Source organism: Bufo bufo, chromosome 9 (assembly GCF_905171765.1).
Source record: "Bufo bufo chromosome 9, aBufBuf1.1, whole genome shotgun sequence".
NCBI lineage: Eukaryota > Metazoa > Chordata > Amphibia > Anura > Bufonidae > Bufo > Bufo bufo.
Window position 1 is genome coordinate 67516053 of NC_053397.1, and position 24915 is coordinate 67540967.

The 24915-nt window shown below is 45.7% G+C and overlaps 1 protein-coding gene across 1 annotated transcript in view; it reads right to left on the reverse strand.

Moving 5' to 3' along the window:
• Positions 1-24915, reverse strand: part of LOC120978777 (dimethylaniline monooxygenase [N-oxide-forming] 3-like) — a 78385-nt gene that overhangs the window by 23945 nt on the left and 29525 nt on the right. Inside the window, exons 2-3 of the mRNA XM_040407116.1 lie at positions 5109-5243; positions 1227-1415 (exon numbers count right to left, since the gene is read on the reverse strand). Of these exons, the coding sequence (XP_040263050.1) occupies positions 1227-1415; positions 5109-5240 (321 nt within the window). The 5' untranslated portion in view covers positions 5241-5243. The remainder of the gene's footprint in view (positions 1-1226; positions 1416-5108; positions 5244-24915) is intronic.

Here is a 24915-nt window from a genome sequence, read left to right on the forward strand (position 1 = left end):
CTACTGGGGGCATTATATCTATGTACAAATGGAATTGCTGGGGGGGGGGGGGGGGCATTATATGTACAGGGGGTGCTGCCAGGGAACATTATATGTAAAGACAGCACTATTGGGGGCATTTTATGTGAAGGGGCCACTACTGGTGGATATTATATGTAAAGACAGCACTACCAGGAGGATATTATATATAGAGAGGCACTACTGGGAGGCAATATTGGGGGGCATTATGTGTGAAAAGGCCACTACTGGGGACATTTTATGTACAGAGGGCACTACAAGGGGATATTATATGTGAAGATGAGACTATTTGGGGCATTATAAATAAAGAGGACACTACTGGGGAACATTATGTACAGATGGTACTGTGCGGGCATTATATGTAAAGAAGGCACTGCTGAGGGGTATAATATCTACAAATAGCACTATTAGGAGCATTATATGTACAAATACCACTACTGGCAGCATTATAGGTACAGATAGCACTACAGGGGCAGGATATGTACAGAAAGCACTATTGGGGGCATTAAATGTACAAATAGCACTACTGGGGGTATTAATGTACAGTTGGCACTACTGGGGCCATCATATGTACAGAGGACACTACAGGGGACATTATATCTACTGAGGCCTAAATGTAAATTACTGCCGAGTGAGACTGGAGCCTAAATGGAGAAGATTACTGTGTAAGGGCATAAAAGGAGGCATTATTACTAAATAGTTCTGTTCTCTGTGTCCAGTGATGCAGAATCAGATTCTGGTCATGAGAATGACTCCAGTCAAAGGAGACATCACCTATAAGTCACTGAGTGGGGACCTACACAGAATTATTAATGAATGGGACCTACAGTATATGGGTAAGATCATGTTGAAGTGGTATTATTTGTTCTTTATATAATGTTATTAATGAGCATGCAATACTTGGCATGCCCCAGGGCGGGCAACCCGCGCTATGCCACTGCTGAGACTGATACAGAATCAACATGGGAAACAGAGAGAGCTTGTACTACTGCAGTAGACTCATCCTTGAGACTTGCTGCAACAGAATCTTGCAGGTTTGTCCTTGCAGTTACTTGCCAAGAGCAACTTAAAGCTCACAGCTTCCTCTATTCATTTTGTAGCTGGGAACATGTTATCACAATGTAAAATGCAAAGTGTTAGCAATTGCTTCACATTATGCTTCACATTATTTATGATGATATAGAAATAAAACTTTACAAAGCACTTACCTTAAACTTGATGTTCCTCAACAGATCAAAATTCTTGGCATATAGCTTCAGGTATTCAAGGAACACAGTGTTATGCATGAAGTTAGGGTAGTCATCTGGTATAGGAAAGTCTGGATAACACATCATTTCTTTGCAAGCATTTGTGAATACTGAATGGTAGATGCTAGCCCTCCCATCCTCTGCACGGTCCTATACAGAAAATAATATATGGGTCAATACTATAATCTAAAGGGAATTAAAGCTATGGGTTACTGTTAAAGTTGTTAAAATGTTTACTGTGGTATTAATTATGCACCATGTATTAAAAAAGGGCTATGTATATGTAGGAAATAGTTAACTGACAATTCAAACCAGGCAGGCTCCACCCCCTAGTTCAGGGATGGCCAACCTGCGGCTCTCCAGCTGTTGCAAAACTACAACTCCCAGCATGCAAAGACTGCCTACAGCTCTCAGCCTACAGCAGGGCATGGTGGGAATTGTAGTTTTACAACAGCTGGAGAGCCGCAGGTTGGCCAGCCCTGCCCTAGTTAATGAGTCCTGTGGTGAGCAAGTTCTCTGGTGAATGTATCCTCTGGTGAACAAGTGTAGCAACCCACACGGGAGTGTATGGAGGAGAATGGGAGTGGTATTTATGGCCAGAAAGGTGGTTCTGGTACTCACAGGTCACAGTTGTGATCTCCACATCTAACTCTCCCTGAGACAAAGCAGGACGAAGCACCCTTTTTTCCCTAGGGTACTTCCTGAAGTTGGGGCTCCTCCTTGTAGGTAGCTGGAGTAGGTAGCCTTTGATGTTAGGTATTTGTCTGGGTGCAAGGCAGGAGAGCAGGTGTAAAGGCCGGTGGATGGTGGAGTCACTAATCAGGCCAGTTGGTACTAATAAATAAATCTCTCTTTATTAAAGTTCAGAATGGGAGTAGTAGTATGTCCAAAAGAAACAAGGCTTAGTTCCAAAGCGCAATCATTCCCCAATAGAAGCACATAGACCTTGACCTGTCTCTCTTTAAAGTCTCTTTGCAGGACCATAAGCATGGAATAAGGTTCTTGTTTAACAATCCTGCTACTCCCCGGCTGAGTGGTGCAGACAGGATATGGTTGATTAAACCATTTCAAACGGTGGAAGGTTGCGTTAGCAATGTTCCCTCTCACAGCAGCAAAGTCTTTTGGCCATAAACGTACACATTACCTTTGTCTGACTCCAATACATGGCACTGAGGGTCCTAGACCTTTTAATTTCCTTGTCTCTGGAGCATGTTGATAGTAAAATTGCTTCCTTGGCTGTAGACGTCTCAGAGATGAGGATTCTCTGAACTTGGGCCCAGCTCTGAGGAGATTGCACATGTAGGTCTTCACTTAGCACAGCCAGAACTCCTATTCTAAGTTGCAGCCTAACACGGTGAGCCAAGATTGTCCATACAATGCCATTAAGTACATAGATACAAAAAGAATCACAACATTTAAGTCAATAAAATGGAAATACAGCAATTAATCCTTTGCAGTAACCCTTCTAGCAAGAGAGAGGACATGTCTAGTAAGTGCTGCTGACAAGTAGGCCAAGCCAAAAGCTGTTGTGTAGAATTATCCAGGAAAAAACATCCCTGTGAGATATCGAGCTACCAGAAAAGCAAGTGTGCTGAGAGACAACCTCTAATTGAAGGAAGCATTTAATTTCTAAAGATGATTGAGGACTATTGAAGGGGACATGTGTGGACATTAAAGACAGTAAAAGTAATACATGTTTACAGCTTTGGACTTTACTGCAAGTGGTTTGGCTCACCAGTCTACTGAGATGGACTGGGCATCTGATCTAGGACTGCACCCTACAGTTGGGCATTGCAGCAATATATTGAGAAAGGACTTGCATGCCTTTGATCATTTGGAAGGATTGCAAGGAATATCTGTAGAGAGACTTAGTAGGAACCACCATAATGCCTGCCCCCTATACAAAGCCTTTTGGGAAATGTCTGGCTTGTGAAATACTTGTCTACTACTTATATTTGCACTACTTATCATCTCCAGTAAAGAGACGGTTGTCTGCTAAAGTCCAGCTAGCCTTGTCATTTACCTCCATCATCTGCTCCTACACTGTCCTTCTGCCTTAAACCACCAGGTAGGAAGACACAAAACTCAGTGTGTTGACCTAAGGGTAGGAAAGGGTGCACTCCTCCAACCACTGCAGCCATGACTTGGGAAAGTGTTGAAGTAGCAGTTGTAGTACCCCAGAGTGTGCATTACCATTCCTACAACCTGCTACTGTCTTAAATGCCTAACCAATGTGTGCCACCAACATGCCTTCTGTTTTCAGGTCTGTTTATTAGGTGCTATGTAACTGTTATGTATTGTATTTCATGCACTGTGCCTGGGTTAACCAGCAGATGGTAGTGTATCTGGCAGAGAACTTACCATTCCATTCTCCCCCCTTTTGGGCAGTAGTGGGCTTTCTACTAAGGGAGGGGTTGTAGGAATCTGGAGAGTGGAGTTGAGAGTGGGAGCGAGAGAGTAAAGCAGCATGGTGTGGTGAGGTAGCATTTCCCCTCACTGCCGCAGAAGCTTTGGGAAAGTAGCTCAGAGAGTAGCCCACTCCTGATATATAAAAATACTTATTACCTCTGAGAGGCAAATGGTGCCAAAGACACCCTACTCAGCAAAACAGGTCACAGGATACCTCACTCTCATAAGAAACAGTAACTGAAGCTGATAGTAACCAGGCTTAAGCCAGATATCAGCACAACAGCAGAGAGATAAAGCAAAGTATTTAAGAGTATCTTCCAGTTTACCGTTAGCCTGCTGGAGCCAAGAGAAAGATCACGTATTGTTTGGATGAAACCAGTTTATTGAAAGTTTATTCAATTAAAAACTGTTAAACTTTACCAGGTCTGGACTCGACATACTTCACTAACTACAACTCCTATGTTACTACGGAGCCTAACCATGGAGAGCAACAGTATCCAGGTAGGAGCACCGTGACACAAACTATTAAGACCGCATCACCACTCAGCATTCCTAAACACTGGGACCAGATTGCCCTGGGAGGCAGCCACCATGAGGACGATGACCACCACTGCAGCAGCGACTTGGGGGAGAGTCGGAGTAGGAATCATCACAATGAGAACTATGACCATCCATGGCACTGCCAACCCCTCCTCTTTATGGCACACCCCCTTCTGTGGGCTGTGCTAGCTGCATAGACATATCACGTCATAGAGTATTAAGTTGCTTACATAAAAGCACATGGGCACAGCTATGTAATGTAGAAGTCAGCCACTTCATCAACCACCATTCACATGATCTACTTTTTGGAGACTGAATTTGCAATGCGTGTACACTGGTAAAGCATTTAAAATTAATATGTCATCAAATCCATCCTATTAAAACCATCTTACATGCCCTATGAGCCCTTGCCCGCTGATTCTAAATTTCATGCTCACATGTCGCTCTGTGGCCTTATTGCAAAGAAAACAGCCTTTTAATCATATGTCAGTTAGTTCTTGGGTGCATTGAGAGCATTGTTGCACTGCTCACTTTCTACATGCAGCACCTCTTCTCTTTGATTGACAGGGCCAGGGTTGTAGACTTATGCATTCCTGGCCCTTAAGCATTGTAGCTCATTGCCCCTGTGTTCGGCACACGCACAGGGCAGGGAAGAAGCTTGCCAGGCGCCCCCATCACACCTAAGGACTAATTATCATATGATCAAAAAACAGTTTTCTCTGCAATTAGGCCATGGAGCGACATGGGAGCAAGAACATTAGATTCAACTGGCAAGGGCTCATTAGCATATTTGTGGCATTTCATTCCTAATATTAAAAGAAGTTATCGAGTTGTATTGTTATTTCTAAACATTTAGTGGAGACACAGAAGAAGAAAATACACCTAAAAACTTACCATAAAATTCCAGAGGCCACCAACGCAGTCACTCTTCTCAAAGCAGGTTGCATTAAGGCCAACCTCTAAACTGCATTTCAGAGCAGCAAGTCCACTTATACCAGAGCCAATTATAGCTACAGTTGATGCCATGACCTGTGTAAATGGGTTTAAAAAATACATGAAAATTGCAATTCTGTCTTATTCAAATGTTTCTATTCTTACACATTGATCTTCATATATACTGTAAATTAAAATGTATATTTCTGAAAACTCAAACTAAGGAGCAACTAGGCTCAGTCAGATATTTGATAATAAAATAATAAAAAGCATATAAAGTTCCTCCAGATTCTCTAAGTGTACCAATTTTGGTGATACACACTGTTAGTTATGGCTATACCATCAACACTCCTGTTCTGTTAAGTTTAATAAAATTCAGGCTATCAACGATGGGAAGCCCTGGTTTATTTGTTTGTAAATTATTTGTTACAGTTTACTGAGGCAAGCAATCCTGAATGTATCTTAGGTAGCCATTAGAGATGAGCGAATTTCTAAAAAATTAGATTCGGACGGTTTGCCGAATTTATTCGCGGCGAATCGTGTTAAAAAACAGCTATTTCCTGGCTGCAGAGAGCCTTTATAGAATACTGTGCCTTGCAGTAACACACAGAGGGAGTCTGATGTGGTAATGAAACAATACTGTGAGTCCGTATGACATGCAGATGACAGGCGTCGCTCATAGAATCACTGCACACTTCACTTATTTTGGCAGTTACGGGGCCAAAACTGACCAAATAACTCAAGTGTGAACTCAGCCTTTCAGGTCAATGTTAGCGTCAAGAAGAAGCACACTCCTTTTACACCATCGACAGCTGATTTCACATAGATGTCTACAGAACCTGTTCTATTAAAGGCTTATACAAGTAGAGCACCCCCGACAGAGTGGAGAGTAAGTTAGTGTTGACGTCACTGATTATTTTGCCCTTCCTCTGATCCATCAGAATAACCCCCAAAAAACGGATCCTGTCTGTGGAGCATCCGCCTTCACTCGGTCAGCATTTGGTCAGTAATCCATCAGTATTGCTAAAGCCCAAAAAAAAAACAAGAATGGATCCAAAACAGAGATGTCACGTGAATGGAATATTTTCATGTCTTCTGTGTTTTGTACCCACTCCTGCTTTTGGCTACCAAATCATAAGCCAATTCTGATGCAAAATAGGGACCATGTCATGCAGGCCTTACAGCTGTTACATAGACAGGATCCGTTGTGCGTCTCATTTTTCATTCCTTCTAACAGATTAGAAGAAGGGTCAAATAAATTATGTCAGCCAGGCCGAAAGGAAAAATAGTGGACGAGTCATAAAGTGGGGTATTTGCTTGGCGCACAAAAGGACGACCTCAGTCAGCGGACTTTGGTGAAATAGCTGTTTTTATTGTTCAGTAGACAACGCGTTTCGGAGTTTATAACTCCTTTATCAAGTCTTAATCGGGAGTCAGCAGAGAGACTGGCCAGATGGCTGGAGCGTCTGGTTGTGCTGGAGAGCGGCGCTTCCAGCACAACCAGACGCTCCAGCCATCTGGCCAGTCTCTCTGCTGACTCCCGATTAAGACTTGATAAAGGAGTTATAAACTCCGAAACGCGTTGTCTACTGAACAATAAAAACAGCTATTTCACCAAAGTCCGCTGACTGAGGTCGTCCTTTTGTGCGCCAAGCAAATACCCTACTGTGTGCATTCGCACACAAACCAGCAACTTCTTCCTTCACAGTCCCTAGGAGTCCTGGCAACTCCACCCTAAGGGACCGAACGGGTATTGGCAGCACCGACCCTCCCAAAAATACCAACGCCCCCTTATTTCTCCACGTGTACCTACCTCCACGGAAGGTGTGCTCCAACCAGCACAACACCAAAAGGTGAGCACACTTCGACCATTACGCAAAACACAACCGCCACCCACCACCCTATGAGCGCCTCTCCCTTCTCTTTTCTCTCTTGCCAAATTGCTGAGTCATAAAGTGGGGAGGGTGGGAACAGCATGAGAAGTCCACAGAGTGGCCCTATGACATAGTAGTGAGGTGGAAGCAGCATGAGGAGACCACAGAGTGGCCCAATGACAGTGTCTGGAGGTGGCAGCAGCTGCATCAGGAGGCCACAGAGTGGCACAATGACAGAGTGTGGAGGTGGCAGCAGTAGCAGTTTCAGGAGGAGGCCACATGGTGGCACAATGACATAGTGTGGAGGTGGCAGCATCATCATCAGGAGGCCACAGAGTGGCACAATGAGAGTGTGGAGGTGGCAGCAGAAGCAGCATCAGAGGGAGGCCACAGGGTGACACAATGACAGAGTGTGAAGGTGGCAGCAGCATCATCAGGAGGCCAAAGAGTGGCCAGGTGACATAGTGTTGAGGTAGCAGCAGCATCAGGAGACCATAGAGTGGCAAGGTGACATAATGTGGAGGTGGCAGCAGCATCAGGAGACCGCAGAGTGGCAAGGTGACAGTTTGGAGGTGACGGCAGCAGCATCAGGAGACCACAGAGTGGCAAGATGACATAGTGTGGAGGTGGCAGCAGCATCAGAGTGTGAGGTGGGTGGCAATACCAGTACCAGCTGAAGATGGTGGGCGAAAGAAGGAGCACTTGGCATCAGATGGGTGGTAGCATCAGAATAGTAGTTCAGGCAGGTAGTCAAAAGAAACCAGTCTCTTTTGTTAAAGTGTTGGTGTGGCACCATAGATGATCTAGTCTGATGCATCAGGCATTGGTGGGTGGAAATCCTGGCTGATCCACGCCTAATTCATCTTCAATGTGGGGCGTCAGGGTGCTATCCAAGTATGCCACCACCTGCTGGTTCAGGTCCTGCTCCAGGTCTAGCTGCTGCTACTGCTGGTGAGTAGTTTCTTCACTAGGCTGGTGAAGAAAGCTGCTCATCAGCGACTCTAGACTCAAGTTGCTGCTGATAGAGCTGGAACTGCTCCTACCCCCCCCCCCCCCTGCCACAGCAGCCATGGCAGAGGAACGTGAGCGCAGAGGGCCCCCCGGTCAGACGTGCGAGAGGATGGACGATGGCGCAGATAGGCAGCGGCCGACTGACTACATAGGATGTCTCTATAGTAGTTCAGTTTGTCCTCCCTCTCAGCGGGTGTAAAAAAAGGCCCCCATTTTGGACCAGTAGCGAGGGTTCAACAAGGTGGAGTGCCAGAAGTCATCCCTCTGCCGAATGGTGGCAATTTGGTTGTCACTACGCAAGCAAGTGAGCATGCATCGGGCCATTTGTGCAAGTGACTCGGAAGGACTCCCTGCCTCCATCTCCACTGCATACTGCCACGGTGTGTCTGGGTCCTATGCCTCTTCTTCCTTATCACACGGTAGCTCCTCTGGCTGCTCCTCCTCTCCTGTCACCTGTGTAGCAAAAACACCCATTTCGCTACACATTGCTTGTGCTCCAATGTCCTCCTCCTCCAGTTCAGCCCCCACAAGGCTCATGTGGCCGTGCGATCTAGGTGCCACGTCTCCAGTCCCCTGAACAGCCAGATTTGCCAGCATCTGTTACAGGACATGAAGCAGTGGATTGAAGTTGTTCATCCCGTAGTCCTGGTGACTAACAAATAACGTGGCCTCCTCAAAAGGCAGGTGTCACGCATGAGCTGCCATGAGCTGCCTCTAGGTGACATCGAAGTTACACAGGGGAGTTCTCCTGTCCGCTTGGATCATCAAGAAATCGTTTATTGCCTTTCTCTGTTCATATAGTCGGTCCAACATATGGAGAGTGGAATTCCAATGGGTGGAAACGTCACATAATAGCCTATGTTGGGGGATGCTGTTCTGCCGCTGCAGCTCAAGGAGGGTGTGCTTTGCGGTGTACGAGTGGCTGAAGTGCATGCAAAGTTTCCTGGCCATTTTTAGGATGTCTTACAGATGGGTGGAAGAATTCAGGAACCACTTGACAACCAGATGGAACACGTGTGCCATGCAGGGTGCATGGCTCAGCCCTCCTTGACGCAGCGCCGACACCATGTTCTTCCCATTGTTGGTCACCATGGTTCCGATTTTGAGTTGTTGTGAAGAAAGCCATGATTAGATTTCTTGATGAAGGAAACAGAGCAGTTCCTCCCCTGTGTGACTCCGTTCGCCTCGGCAAACGAGGTGCAAAACAGTGTGACACCGCCGTGCCCTGCACATGTGGTATGCTGGAATTGTCCCTGCAGTAGAGGCTGAGGACACGGTGGAGGATGAGGAGGCAGAGGCGGACAGTGTCGCAGGACCAACGGCTTGAGAACGTGGAGGCGGAAGCGGCGTCACCTGGCCAAGTTGCTGGTGTGGCATTGCAGAAACCACATTCATCCAGTGGGCCGTAAAGGACATGTATTGTCCCTGACCGTAGTTACAGCTCCACACGTCGGCGCTGCCATGCACTTTGGCAGACACTGACAGGCTCAAGGACTGGCCCACATTCTGTTCTACATACGTGTGCAGGGCTGGTACTGCCTTTTTGGCAAAGAAATGACGGCTTGGGACTCTCCACCTCGGCTCCGCACAAGCCATCAGTTCTCTGAAAGGTGCAGAGTCCACCACTTGGAAACGGCGGGACTGCAGCACCAGCAACTTGGCCAGGAGCACATTCAGCTTTTGCGCTGTTGGATGAGTGCACGCATACTGTTGTCTCTTGGCAATCGCTTCGGTGATCGATTTCTGATGGAATGACTGACGAACAGTAGGAGGAGGAGCAGGAGCATCAGGACCAGCAGATGATGGGAAGGACAGACAGCTCCCTTCAGCTGAGGTGGTGGAGCCTTGACTGCCTGAAATCGGGTGAGTGCCCCTGAGTGATGTAGCCGTTGCTGCGGCAGGCTGGACCACCACAACGGAGCCACGGTTCTCGCAGGCCACACTGCATATGTGTTGATGCTTCACCTTCTGCCCACAGATACTACAATTGGCCAAGTTCACCTCCTCTGGGGGCTTAACAAAAAACTGCCACACCGCCGAGTAGGTGATTTTACCCCCAACATTTCACACTGACTGACTCCGCCGCTGCTTCCGTGAACCCCTGCACCACTACTTTCCAGGCAGATAGGCTCCTGCGAAGCGGGTTTTCTACCCCAGGCACGTTTGGCTACCGACCTCTCACTGCAGCCACCCTGCTGACTCCATACCACGCTAGCGATTTGCTGGCTCTGCCGCTGCCTCACAGGCAAGCTGCCACCCTCTTCTCCCGATGATGATGAAGCCCCCTCATCACTACTTGCCCGCCTTTCAGAGGAAGCAGCGAATGTCTCCTCAACATCTTGGCTTGCCAGTAGCTGCTGACTGTCCTCTAGTAGCTCATCCTCGCTGTATAGTGGAGCTCAGCCAACAGAATATAATACTTGTCTGGCTGAGGGAATAGAAAAGGACAGAGGCAGGTTGAGGACAGGTGAGGGCACAGGACCTGTCCCTGGGCCATGCCAACTAAGGGTTGTGTCTGACAAACCCACCGGCTGGGGGTGTCTGATGTCACTTGGGACAAAGTGGATGATCGAGTCAACCATTCAAGAACCACTGGGTTGCTGGTCAACACACGACCGCTAGATGACACTGGGAGCTCAGGCCTCTCGCTGCAACTCCTGCTGCCACGCCCCTTACTCTGCTGCGACCTGTGCCTGCGCCAGAAACATTTAGGCCTCTGCCACTTCTCTGTGCAGGGCCTGGCACTTCTCTGTCTGACAAACTGTTAGATAAATAAAAAGGAAAATAAAACACCCCAAAAAAGTCTGTAATTTTCTCAATTCACCACACAACGGCTAATAAGCCCTTTTTTTTCACTAATACAGGCCAAAAAGGTCTTTAGAATATATAACTGCACCGCTGAACGGCAAATAGGCCCTTATTTTTTTCCACTTATACATGCCGCAAAAGGCTTTAGAAAATATAACTGCACCGCTGAACGGCAAATATACAGTCAGGTCCATAAATATTGGGACATCGACACAATTCTAACATTTTTGGCTTTATACACCACCACAATGGATTTGAAATAAAACTAACAAGATGTGCTTTAACTGTAGACTGTCAGCTTTTATTTGAGGGTATTTGCATCCAAATCAGGTGAACGGTGTTCAGCGGTGCAGTTATATTTTCTAAATTTCTAGTAGCCATCCATTGAGGGAATCTGAGGGGTAAGGCACCAATGATTCTGTGAGACTTTGTGGTTTACTTTCAGGAAGTTTCAGACTAAAGCTACTTTCACACTCGCGTTTTGGCTATCCGTTTGTGAGATCCGTTCAGGGCTCTCACAAGCGGTCCAAAACGAATCAGGTTTGCCCTAATGTATTCTGAATGGAAAAGGATCTGCTCAGAATGCATCAGTTTGCCTCCGTTCCGTCTCCATTCCGCTTTGGAGGCGGACACCAAAACTCTGCTTGCAGCGTTTTGTTTTTTCGTCTGACGAGACTGAGCCAAACTGATCTGTTCTGACACACAATGTAAGTCAATGGGGGACGGATCCCTTTTCTATGACACTATCTGGCACAATAGAAAATGGATCCGTCCTCCATTGACTTTCAATGGTGTTCAAGACGGCTCCGTCTTGGCTATGTTGAAGATAATACAAACGGATCCGTTCTGAACGGATGCAGATGGTTGTATTATTTGAACTGATCCGTCTGTGCAGATCCATGACGGATCCGCAACAAACGCGAGTGTGAAAGTAGCCTTAGACTTCTTTCACACCTGTGACCAGGCGTTCTGACAAGCAGGTCCGGCAGACAAATCCAGGAATTGGCTGGATGAAAAATACTACACACAGATGTTTTTGTCCGGCCAAATCCCGGCATATTTGCCAGGTAGCTCCAGGATATCTTCTGGACTCCATTATAGTCAATAGGGTCTGGCAGAAAGGCGATAGTATCCGGCAATGCTGGATCCAGAGAACTCTGACAGGCTTTTCTCTACTGGAAGGTAAGGTGAACGATGTTCATGGCACATCACAAAAGAAATCTCCAAATTGCAATTATTTTTTTTTGGTTGAAAAACTCTGTGTCCAGATGTTACTTGAAACATATAGTAAACGTAATAGATTTTAGAGTGTTTTCAGGGTCATTTGTATCACAACGCAGCATGCCAATGTATGTTGTGGATTCACACTGCAGATGTAACCCTTTGCAATGCAAAGACTGAAAAGTTGCACAAGCCAAAAATGCCCATAAAACCATATTGTGGCAGCACTCTAAGGCTATATTCAGGCTAGCATTGTAAAACTCGTTCATGTTCTGTCTGCTAAAAATTTATGATTTTCACTCTGTGTGGAATGAGGTTTGTGTTCATCTGTGGTCAGTGGCGTCAGTACGTCATCTGTTTTTGGGTGCGAAGTACTCACCCTCCCTGGCCAATTTAACAATGTCCTACTGGGAGGAGGCATATGTATATAATATTAAAAATCCATTTGCAGAACATGTGGTTTGGTATGGCAGGTACATCGACGATATGCTCCTTATTTGGAGTGGCGATGTGCCTGCCATACAACACTTCATGCAATATCTCGAAAATAATACATATAATTTAAAATTCACATATACGGAACATCCACAAAGTATTAATTTCCTTGATGTTACACTTTCGGGAAAACCCGATCAGATCATACAAACCAAAACCTATCGCAAGGAAATAACAGGAAACACATTACTACGTGCAAATAGCCACTATCCTACCCACACAATAAAATCAATCCCTGTGGGAGAATTTACACGTGCCTATAGAAACTGCAGTACCGCAGCGGCTTTTGAAATAGAGGCCCAGACTATTGAAGATAGATTAAAACAGAGAGCATATCCTAAATGGATGATATCCAGAGGTCTAGCTATAACCAGAAAGAAAAATAGGAAAGATTTACTCTTCTCAACCTCAGAGAAAAATATTTTCAAACAGACATCAAAAACTGAAAGATCAGACAAAAGTAAAAATAAAAATGAAAATTTACCCACACTTGTTCTAACATACAGTAAGCAATTTGAAAAAATTCAACAAATTATCAAAAAATACTTACCTATTCTTTATGATGACGAAACATTGCACTGTATGCTGAAACAAGGCTGCAGAATTGTGTCAAGACGGCCAACAACTATAGGAAATGATTTATCCCCCTCTATGTATATACAACGGGTTAAACATAAGCGGGATCCCTGGCTCATATATAAAGGTTTTACTAGATGCGGAAGTTTGCGTTGCCGCACCTGTACATATGTAGTAAACACGAAAACCTTCCATGATGCAAACAATTCCCACATATATCCAATCAAATCATATATTAATTGTAATTCAATAGGGGTGATATATATCATAAAATGTGTAGCCTGTGACATTATGTATGTGGGATGCACCACCAGAAAATGCAAAGTTCGAATTTTGGAGCATCTCAACTACATAAAAAATCTGCACAGTGTGAACACATCCAATGCGGCTAAACACTTTATCTGCAAACACGAAAGCCAAGTGCGCAATTTCAAAGCCTTTGCAATTGAACAGGTGAGATTACCAAGTAGAGGAGGAGATTTTAAACGCCTGGTGAGACTTAGGCTGGGTTCACACTTGAGCGTTCAAACGCGCTGTAAAACGCTCAACACATGAAAACCAATGCTTCCCTATAGCCCTGGTTCTCACTTGAGCGTTTTACAGCGCTGAAAAACGCGCTGTAAAACGCCCTACGCTCAAACAAGTACTTGAGCTTCTTTGAGGCGTTTTGACGCGTGTTTGTGGCCATAGGACATTGCAGTCAATCACACAAACGCGCGTCAAATGCGCGTTTAGGCTGGGTTCAGACCTGAGCGTCTTTGATATGCGTGTTTAACGCGCGTTTTTGTCACGCGTTTTTATGCGCGTTTTTTGCAGTAGTAAACGCGTTTGACGCGCGTTTGTGTGATTGACTGCAGTGTCCTATGGCTACAAACGCGCGTCAAAACGCCCCAAAGAAGCTCAAGAACTTGTTTGAGCGTAGGGCGTTTTTCAGCGCGTTCAAACGCGCTGTAAAACGCTCAAGTGAGAACCAGGGCCATAGGGAAGCATTGGTTTTCATGTGTTGAGTGTTTTACAGCGCGTTTGAACGCGCTGTGAAACGCTCAAGTGTGAACCCAGCCTTAGAGAGGCTTTTTGGATTTTCAAGCTGAACACCAGACATCCAAATGGCTTGAATATGAAAAATGAGTTTATGTATTTTTTTTGACTCGAGATTTTTCTATTTTTCTATTCTTTCCATCATATTCACTTTTACTTTCCAACTTAGAGTACTAGTAGAGATATAGGGCCCATGTCAGGATTAGCGGTATAACACCAACATATATGGATCCATGCAAATAAGTTGGTTATATATAATTAATGTGGTGTTCTATTGTTACCCTGACACTTGATACTTTATGATAATTTTAACATGTTCACTGTTTTTATTTATGGTTATTTTCACTTTAAATCTAAGCAATGACTTTATATGGATGCATAAATTATCTATACATATTGTAAAACATATGAGCAGTGCCTCACCTGGAAAACAAGAGGTTAAAGTGTTCTCTGCCTCCTCTGCTCCCCCGCCCTCCAGGTGGGGGGAGAGTAATTACTTTTTCAGACTAGCATAAAACTACCAGAGGAAACACTGCTCATTGTTACGACTAAGAACTATTGTTCGAAACGCGTCAAAGTTGCTACACTTGTGGGTGGATGTCCTGTCTATTTTGTCTAATGCCTGAATAAAAGACGAAGATTTTAGCTACCAAAATCGTGAGTGCTGGAATTTCATTGTGTTTTCATATCAAGTAGTGTCCCCCACACTGCCCTCACACAGAAGTGCTCCCCACACTGCCTCCACACAGTAATTTCCCCCACACTGCCCCCATATTGTAATTTCCCCCACACAGTAATTTCCCCCACACTGCCCCCATATAGTAATTTCCCCCACACTGCCCCACACAGTAATTTCCCCCACACTGCAATTTCCACCACACTGCTACCCACTACCCACATTTAGTAATTTGCCCCACACAGTAGTTTCCTCCACATTGCCCCATATAGTAATTTGCCCCCACATAGTAATCCCCCCATACAGTAGTGTCCCCCACACTGCCCCCACACAGTAATTTCCCTCACACTGCCCCATATAGTAATTTCCCCCACTCTGCCCCCATATATTAATTTCCCCCACATTGCCCCCACACGGTAATTTCCCCCATACTGCCCCCACACAGTAATTTCCACCACACTGCCCCCACTACCCACATTTATTAATTTGCTCCACACAGTAGTTTCCTCCACATTGCCCCATATTGTAATTTGCCTCCCACATAGTAATCCCTATTCCCTCCCATAATTATTGCCCCCACATAGTAATCCCTCCCATAATAATTTTCCCCCACACAAACACATTATCCCACTATAATATTTTCCCCCCACATGTCCTCCTATGTCCCCAAAAGTTGGCACATAAAAAATAAAATAAATAAATAAAATAAAAAAATAAAAGCTAAATACTCACCTATGTCCAGCAGCTTGCTCGCAGAGGAAGGCTCGCACACTTCACTGTGCTGCTGCGTTCCGTCACAGGCATGCGCGATGACGTCATCACGCAAGCCTGCGCCGGGATTTCACTACCGCATAGCCCTCAGGCCTACTAGATTGCGAGGCCCTTTGTCGATCAGGGTTTCCGCCAGCACCTACGTTAGTGGCTCCAAACCCCACTTCTTCTCTTCCACCTCCTCCTTCACTTCCACCTCCGATTTATCTGCGTGCAGCACCAGTCAGTCATCAGTCGGTAGCTGGAAGCAGTGTAGCACTGCAGTGGGGAAGTGGCAAAAGGCCGTGCTGAAGCTGATATGCTTAGGCGACAACACACCGCCGCAGAGCTCTAGCAGGGGATAAGAGACCAGAGTGAGCTGTGGCTCTCGCCACTCAACCTACAACCAGGGCATGGTTGTGTCTGATAATGGCTGTAACTTGGTTGCGGCTTTTCCGCAAGTCATCGTCAGCTTCAGCCGGTGTGTCAACGCTGCAGCAGCACTTGAAATTGCAAGCTCACCGGCTGTTGTGCGACGTGAGCACGCGCTGGAACTCGACATTCTACATGTTGGACAGGCTTTGTGAGCAGCAGAGGCAAGTAGTGGAATACCAGCTGCAACATGGTCAAAACTTTGAAGAATCAACACAGATGGTGAGCGGCGATAACGCTTTTATCAGCATAACCATCCCACTTCTGTGTCTACTCAAAAGCTTGCTGTTCACAATTAAGGACGACGCTTTGCATGTGGAAGAGGTGGAAATGGGGGAAGAAAGTACACAGGGTGATATCCAGACCACCCTCAGTAAGTCTTCTCAGCGCAAATTGGACAATGAAGAGGAGGAGGAGCAGCAGGAGACGGTTGACTCCGCTACAGAGGGTAGTACCCATGGAAGTTTAATTCCATCTGTTCAGCGTGGGTGGGCAGAAGAGGAGGAAGAGGATGAGGAGATTGAGAGTGATCCTCCTGATGACGACAGCAAATTCTTGTCTGTTGGTACTCTGACACACATGGTTGACTTCATGTTAGGCTGCCTTTCCCGCAACCCGTGCGTTATACGCATTTTGAACAACACAGATAACTGGTTGTTCTATACCATTCTCGAGCATCGCTACAAAGAGAACTTCTCATCTCTCATTCCTCTGGTGGAGAGGAAGATCAAAACGGTGCAATACCAGAAGATCCTTGTTGAAAAATTGCTCAAAAAATTTCCATCTGACAACGCTGGCGGCAGAGTCCGTAAATTCTTGGCCAACCGAGGAGTGGAGACAAGGGGAACACACAGCAGTTCCAACAGAGGCAGGGACAGTTTCATGACACTCCGCCAGCACCCTCACCCTGATGCATAGCCTAGTGTCACAAGAAGAGAAAAATTTTGGAAGATGGTGGAGTACATAGCAGACCGTGTCAACTTCCTTAATGATCCCTCAGTGCCTTACAACTACTGGGTGTCCAAGCTGGACACGTGGCACGAACTGGCGCTCTACGCCTTGGAGGTGCTGGCCTGCCCTGCCGCCAGCATTTTGTCTAAGTGGGTAATTAGTGCTGCTGGTGGCATTATAACAGATAAGCGTATACGCCTGTCAACTAAAAATGCTGACAGGTTGACTCATAAAAATGAACAGGGCCTGGATTGACCATGACTTCTCGAGTCCACCAGAGGAAAGCTGATGAACATACAGGCACTTTAAATGTGTTGTTTATAATGTACTGAATACACTGTATTCCCATGCACCCCTTCCACCACAAACAAGGGTATATGGTTAAATCTTCCTTTTTTCATCCTCCTTCTCCTCTTCCATCATATCAACACATGCTTATTTATTGCATATAATCCCCTCGCATATATGCCCTTCGCATATAATTTTTTAGAGGGTCAGCTCACCAGCAGGCCCTTGCATATAATGTTTTACAGGGTCAGCTCACCAGCAGGCCCTCGCATATAATGTTTTAGAGGGTCAGCTCACCTGCAGGTCATCGCATATAATGTTTTAGAGGGTCAGCTCACCAGCAGGACCTTGCATATAATGTTTTACAGGGTCAGCTCACCAGCAGTCCCTCACCTACAATGTTTTACAGGGTCAGCTCACCAGCAGGCCCTCGCATATAATTTTTTAGAGGGTCAGCTCACCAGCAGGCCCTCGCATATAATGTTTTACAGGGTCAGCTCACCAGCAGGCCCTCGCATATAATGTTTTAGAGGGTCAGCTCACCTGCAGGCCCTCACCTACAAACTTTTACAGGGTCAGCTCACCAGCAGGCCCGCATTTAAATCTTTTACAGGGTCAGCTCACCAGCAGGCCCGCACCTAAAATCTTTTACAGGGTCAGCTCTCCTGCAGGCCTGCACCTAAAATCTTTTACAGGGTCAGTTCACCTGCAGGCCCTCGCATATAATGTTTTAGAGGGTCAGCTCACCTGCAGGCCCTCGCATATAATGTTTTACAGGGTCAGCTCACCAGCAGGCCCTCGCATATAATTTTTTAAAGGGTCAGCTCACCAGCAGGCCCTCGCATATCATTTTTTAAAGGGTCAGCTCACCAGCAGGCCCTCACATATAATTTTTAAGAGGGTCAGCTCACCTGCAGGCCCTCCCATATAATGTTTTACAGGGTCAGCTCACCAGCAGGCCCTCGCATATAATGTTTTACAGGGTCAGCCCACCAGCAGGCCCTTGCATATAATGCTTCACAGGGTCAGCTCACCAGCAGGCCCTCACATATAATTTTTTAGAGGGTCAGCTCACCTGCAGGCCCTCGCATATAATGTTTTACAGGGTCAGCCTACCAGCAGGCCCTTGCATATAATGCTTCACAGGGTCAGCTCACCAGCAGGCCTTCACCTACAATGTTTTACAGGGTCAGCTCACCAGCAGGCCCTCGCATATAATTTTTTTAGAGGGTCAGCTCACCAGCAGGACCTTGCATATAATGTTTTACAGGGTCAGCTCACCAGCAGTCCCTCACCTACAATGTTTTACAGGGTCAGCTCACCAGCAGGCCCTCGCATATAATTTTTTAGAGGGTCAGCTCACCAGCAGGCCCTCGCATATAATGTTTTACAGGGTCAGCTCACCAGCAGGCCCTCGCATATAATGTTTTAGAGGGTCAGCTCACCTGCAGGTCATCGCATATAATGTTTTAGGGGGTCAGCTCACCTGCAGGCCCTCACCTACAAACTTTTACAGGGTCAGCTCACCAGCAGGCCCGCATTTAAATCTTTTACAGGGTCAGCTCACCAGCAGGCCCGCACCTAAAATCTTTTACAGGGTCAGCTCTCCTGCAGGCCTGCACCTAAAATCTTTTACAGGGTCAGTTCACCTGCAGGCCCTCGCATATAATGTTTTACAGGGTCAGCTCAACAGCAGGCCCTCACCTACAATGTTTTAGAGGGACAGCTCACCAGCAGGCACTTGCATATAATGTTTTACAGGGTCAGCTCACCAGCAGGCCCTCGCATATCATTTTTTAAAGGGTCAGCTCACCAGCAGACCCTCACATATAATTTTTAAGAGGGTCAGCTCACCTGCAGGCCCTCCCATATAATGTTTTACAGGGTCAGCTCACCAGCAGGCCCTCGCATATAATGTTTTACAGGGTCAGCCCACCAGCAGGCCCTTGCATATAATGCTTCACAGGGTCAGCTCACCAGCAGGCCCTCACATATAATTTTTTAGAGGGTCAGCTCACCAGCAGACCCTCCCATATAATGTTGTACAGGGTCAGCTCACCTGCAGGCCCTCGCATATAATGTTTCACAGGGTCAGCCCACCAGCAGGCCCTTGCATATAATGCTTCACAGGGTCAGCTCACCAGCAGGCCCTCACCCACAATGTTTTACAGGGTCAGCTCACCAGCAGGCCCTCGCATATAATTTTTTAGAGGGTCAGCTCACCAGCAGGACCTTGCATATAATGTTTTACAGGGTCAGCTCACCAGCAGTCCCTCACCTACAATGTTTTACAGGGTCAGCTCACCAGCAGGCCCTCGCATATAATTTTTTAGAGGGTCAGCTCACCAGCAGGTCCTCGCATATAATGTTTTACAGGGTCAGCTCACCAGCAGGCCCTCGCATATAATGTTTTAGAGGGTCTGCTCACCTGCAGGTCATCGCATATAATGTTTTAGAGGGTCAGCTCACCTGCAGGCCCTCACCTACAAACTTTTACAGGTTCAGCTCACCAGCAGGCCCGCATTTAAATCTTTTACAGGGTCAGCTCACCAGCAGGCCCGCACCTAAAATCTTTTACATGGTCAGCTCTCCTGCAGGCCTGCACCTAAAATCTTTTACAGGGTCAGTTCACCTGCAGGCCCTCGCATATAATGTTTTAGAGGGTCAGCTCACCTGCAGGCCCTCGCATATGTTTTACAGGGTCAGATCACCAGCAGGCCCTCGCATATAATTTTTTAGAGGGTCAGCTCACCAGCAGGCCCTCACATATAATTTTTAAGAGGGTCAGCTCACCTGCAGGCCCTCACCTACAACCTTTTAGAGGGTCAGCTCATGAACAGGCCCGCGTCTAAAATCTTTTGCAGGGTCATCTCACCAGCAGGCCCACACCTAAAATTTTTTACAGGGTCAGCTCACCTACAGGCCCGCACCTAAATTTCTACAGGGTTAGCTCACCTGCAGGCCCTCGCATATAATGTTTTAGAGGGTCAGCTCACCTGCAGGCCCTCCCATATAATGTTTTACAGGGTCAGCTCACCTGGAGGCCCTCGCATATAATGTTTTACAGGGTCAGCTCACCAGCAGGCCCTCGCATATAATTTTTTTAAAGGGTCAGCTCACCAGCAGTCCCTCCCATATAATGTTTCACAGGGTCAGCTCACCAGCAGGCCCTCACCTACAATGTTTGACAGGGTGAGCTCACCAGCAGGCACTCGCATATAATTTTTTAGAGGGTCAGCTCACCAGCAGGACCTTGCATATAATGTTTTACAGGGTCAGCTCAACAGCAGGCCCTCACCTACAATGTTTTAGAGGGACAGCTTACCAGCAGGCACTTGCATATAATGTTTTACAGGGTCAGCTCACCAGCAGGTCCTCGCATATAATTTTTTAGAGGGTCAGCTCACCAGCAGGCCCTCGCATATAATGTTTCACAGGGTCAGCTCACCAGCAGGCCCTCACCTACAATGTTTTACAGGGTCAGTTCACCAGCAGGCCCTCGCATATAATTTTTTAGAGGGTCAGCTCACCAGCAGGACCTTGCATATAATGTTTTACAGGGTCAGCTCACCAGTAGGCGCTCGCATATAATTTTTTGCAGGGTGAGCTCACCAGAAGGCCCTCGCATATAATTTTTTAAAGGGTCTGCTCACTAGCAGGCCTTCACCTACAATCTTTTACAGGGTCAGCTCAGCAGCAGGCTTGCACCTAAAATCTTTGACAGGGTCAGCTCACCTACATGCCCGCACCTAAAATCTTTTACACGGTCAGATCACCTGCAGGCCCTCACCTAATTATACTTAATAGGTAATTTGCGCGCATGCTGCCTTGCTTAGATGTGGTAGCCGTAGCTGTTTCTCAGGCTCCCTCTCTGGAATGGAACCCTGATTCACCGTTACCCATAGTCACCATGGTTTGCACTGACAATAACATAGAAAGTTAATAGGCCAGACATCCGAATGGATCATCGCCGTCACGGGAACGTGCGATTGGCCCCAGGTTATCTAGAGTCACCAAAGCGGCAGCAGCCCCTCACCCATAATGTTTTAGATGGTCAGATCAGCAGGCGCTTGCTCCAAATGTTTTTGAGGGTCACCAGCAGGCCATCAATCATAATTTTTCAAGGCTGTGTATGATGCCCTCCTTTATGTGTAACAAAGGGTGTATTGTAGTGCCGGTTCCTTGTAATTTTTGGCAGCCCTTTCACTTATTGCATAGGCTTTATGAGTGTACGAGTCCCATTACATGAAAAATTGTACCACAATTTTGAATGAGGCCCTCCTTTATGTGATATGCAGGTCGTCTCGGAGTGCCTCTTCCTTGTAATTTTTGACAGCACTTGCACTTTATATACAAGTAAATATACAGGAAAGAATGTTTCCTAATAATTTTTCATCTAAAACCGATTTTATCTTCGGTTTTGTGCGTATTATTGTCAGTCTGTAAAAGTGGCGTACTACTCGGACAATATCGTTCCCAGTAGCGACCTAGGAGTTCAAGATGCATCCAGTCAACCTCCCCATGCTGTTCCCGAACCATTTCGGTGGTGTTTCCATCAATTTCTGACCTTTTCCTATGAACCAGGCACTCTCCCCTCTTCAGAGCAGGGGGTGCCTGGTTTAATGCTCGGGTTCTCAGATTGACTTCCATTATACGAGCACCCGAGCATCCCGATGTGTTCGGGCCGAGCCCCCGAGCACTATGGTGCTCAATCAATACCATATGCAACCATAAATGGTGCCATTACAAAGTACAACTTGTCCCACAAAAAACAAGCCCTCATACGGCTGAGTGAATGGAAAAAATAAAATAAAAGTTATGGCTCTGGGAAGGCTGGGAGTAAAAAACTAAAATGAAAAAATGGAAAATGGCCTGGTCCTTAAGGAACATTAAGTATGTATCTTTTGGTTCCTTGAAGAGGAGCAATGGCCACGCCATACCTGCAGTTTTCTCCATCGAACAATTCTTGGCCCAGTAAAATATTGCTAAGTGGAAAGCATTGGTAAATACTATAATTCGATAGTAAAATCTAATATAAAAAAAAAAAAAATAGGAAATGACCTTTAACCACTTAAGGACCACAGGTTTATACCCACCTAGTGACCAGGCCCTTTTTTACAAATCGGCACTTCACAATTTTAACGGTTTATTGCTCGGTCATGTAACTTGGCACCCAAATGAATTTTACCTCCTTTTCTTTTTTACAAATACAGCTTTCTTTTGGTGGTATTTGATTGCTGCTGACATTTTTCGTTTTTCTGATATTAATCTAAATAGACCGCAATTTTCTCAAAAAAAGTGTATTTTTAACTTTTTCTGGTAAAATTGTTCAAATATAATTACATTTCTATACAAGTTTGTGTCAGAATTTATTGTGCTACATGTCTTTGATTAAAAAAAATCCAATAAGTGTATATTTATTGGTTTGCGCAAAAGTTATAGCGTTTACAAACTATGGTACAAAAATGTGAATTTCCGCATTTTGAAGCAACTCTGACTTTCTAAGCACCTGTCATGTTTCTTGAGGTGCTAGAATGCCAGAATAGTATAAATACCCCCCAAATGACCCCATTTTAGAAAGAAGACACCTCAAAGTATTCGCGGAGGGGCAAGGTGAGTTCATGTATGATTTAATTTTTTTTCACAAGTTAGCGGAAAATGACACTTTCTGAGGAAAAAAAATAATAATAAAGTTTCCATTTCTGCTAACTTCTGGCAAAAAATAAATAAATCTCCCACAGACTCACTATGCCCCTCAGTGAATACCTTGGGGTGTCTACTTTCCGAAATGGGGTCATTTGTGGGGTGTGTTTACTGTTCTGGCATTTTGGGTGGGGCTAAATTGTGAGCAACCCTGTAAAGCCTAAAGGTACTCGTTGGACTTTCGGCCACTTTACGCACCTAGGCTGCAAAAAAGTGTCACACATGTGGTATCGCCGTACTCAGAAGAAGTAGGGCAATGTGTTTTGGGGTGTATTTTTACATATACCCATGCTGGGTGAGAGAAATATCTCTGTAAATTGACAACTTTGTATACATTTTTTTTAAAGTTGTCATTTACAGAGATATTTCTCACACACAGTATATGTAAAAATACACCCCAAAACACATTGCCCTACTTCTAGGTACGGCGATAAGACATGTGTGACACTTTTTTGCAGCCTAGGTGCACAAAGGGGCCCAAATTCCAATGAGTACCTTTAGGATTTCACAGGGCATTTTTACGCATTTGGATTCCAAACTACTTCTCACGCTTTAGGGCCCCTAAAATGCCAGGGCAGTATAAATACCCCACAAATGACCCCATTTTGGAAAGAAGACACCCCAAGGTATTCCGTGAAGGGCATGGAGAGTTCATAGAAGATTTTTTTTTTTGGCACAAGTTAGCGGAAATTGATATATTTTTTTTTCTTACAAAGTCTCATATTCCACTAACTTGTGACAAAAAATTATTTTTTACATGAACTCACCATACCCCTCACGGAATACCTTGGGGTGTCTTCTTTCCAAAATGGGGTCACTTGTGGGGTATTTATACTGCCCTGGCACTAAAGCGTGAGAAGTAGTTTGGAATCCAAATGCGTAAAAATGCCCTGTGAAATCCTAAAGGTACTCATTGGAATTTGGGCCCCTTTGTGCACCTAGGCTGCAAAAAAGTGTCACACATGTCTTATCGCCGAAGAAGTAGGGCAATGTGTTTTGGGGTGTATTTTCACATATAACCATACTGTGTGTGAGAAATATCTCTGTAAATGACAACTTTTTCCATTTTTTTATACAAAGTTGTCAATTTACAGAGATATCTCTCACACACAGTATAGGTATATGTAAAAATACACCGCAAAACACATTGCCCTACTTCTCCTGAGTACGGAGATACCATATGTGTGACACTTTTTTGCAGCCAAGATGCGCAAAAGGTGCCGAAAGTCCAACGAGTACCTTTTAGGAGGGCATTTTTAGGCATTTGGATTCCAGACTTCTTCTCACGCTTTAGGGCCCCGAAAATGCCAGGGCAGTATAAATACCCCACATGTGACCCCATTTTGGAAAGAAGACACCCCAAGGTATTCCGTGAGGAGCATGGCGAGTTCATAGAAGATTTTTTTTTTTTGCACAAGTTAGCGGAAATTTTTTTTTGGTTGTTTTTTCTCACAGATTCTCCCTTTCCGCTAACTTGTGACAAAAAAATCAATCTTTCATGGACTCAATATGCCCCTCAGTGAATACCTTGGGGTGCATTCTTTCCAAAATGGGGTCATTTGTGGGGTGTTTGTACTGCCCTGGCATTTGAGGGTCTCCGCAATCATTACATGTATGGCCAGCATTAGGAGTTTCTGCTATTCTCCTTAGGCCTCATGCACACGACCGTTGTTTGGGTCCGCATCCGAGCCGCCGTTTTGGCGGCTCGGATGCAGACCCATTCATTTCAATGGGGCCGCAAAAGATGCGGACAGCACTACGTGTGCTGTCCAGATCCATGGCTCCGTTCCGCGGCCCCGCTAAAAAAATATAACATGTCCTATTCTTGTTCGCGCTTTGCGGACAAGAATAGGCATTTATATTGCCGGCGCCCGTTCCGTTCCGCAAATTGCGGAAGTCAACACGGGCGCCCTCCGTTTTTTGCGGACCGCAAAAAATGGCACGG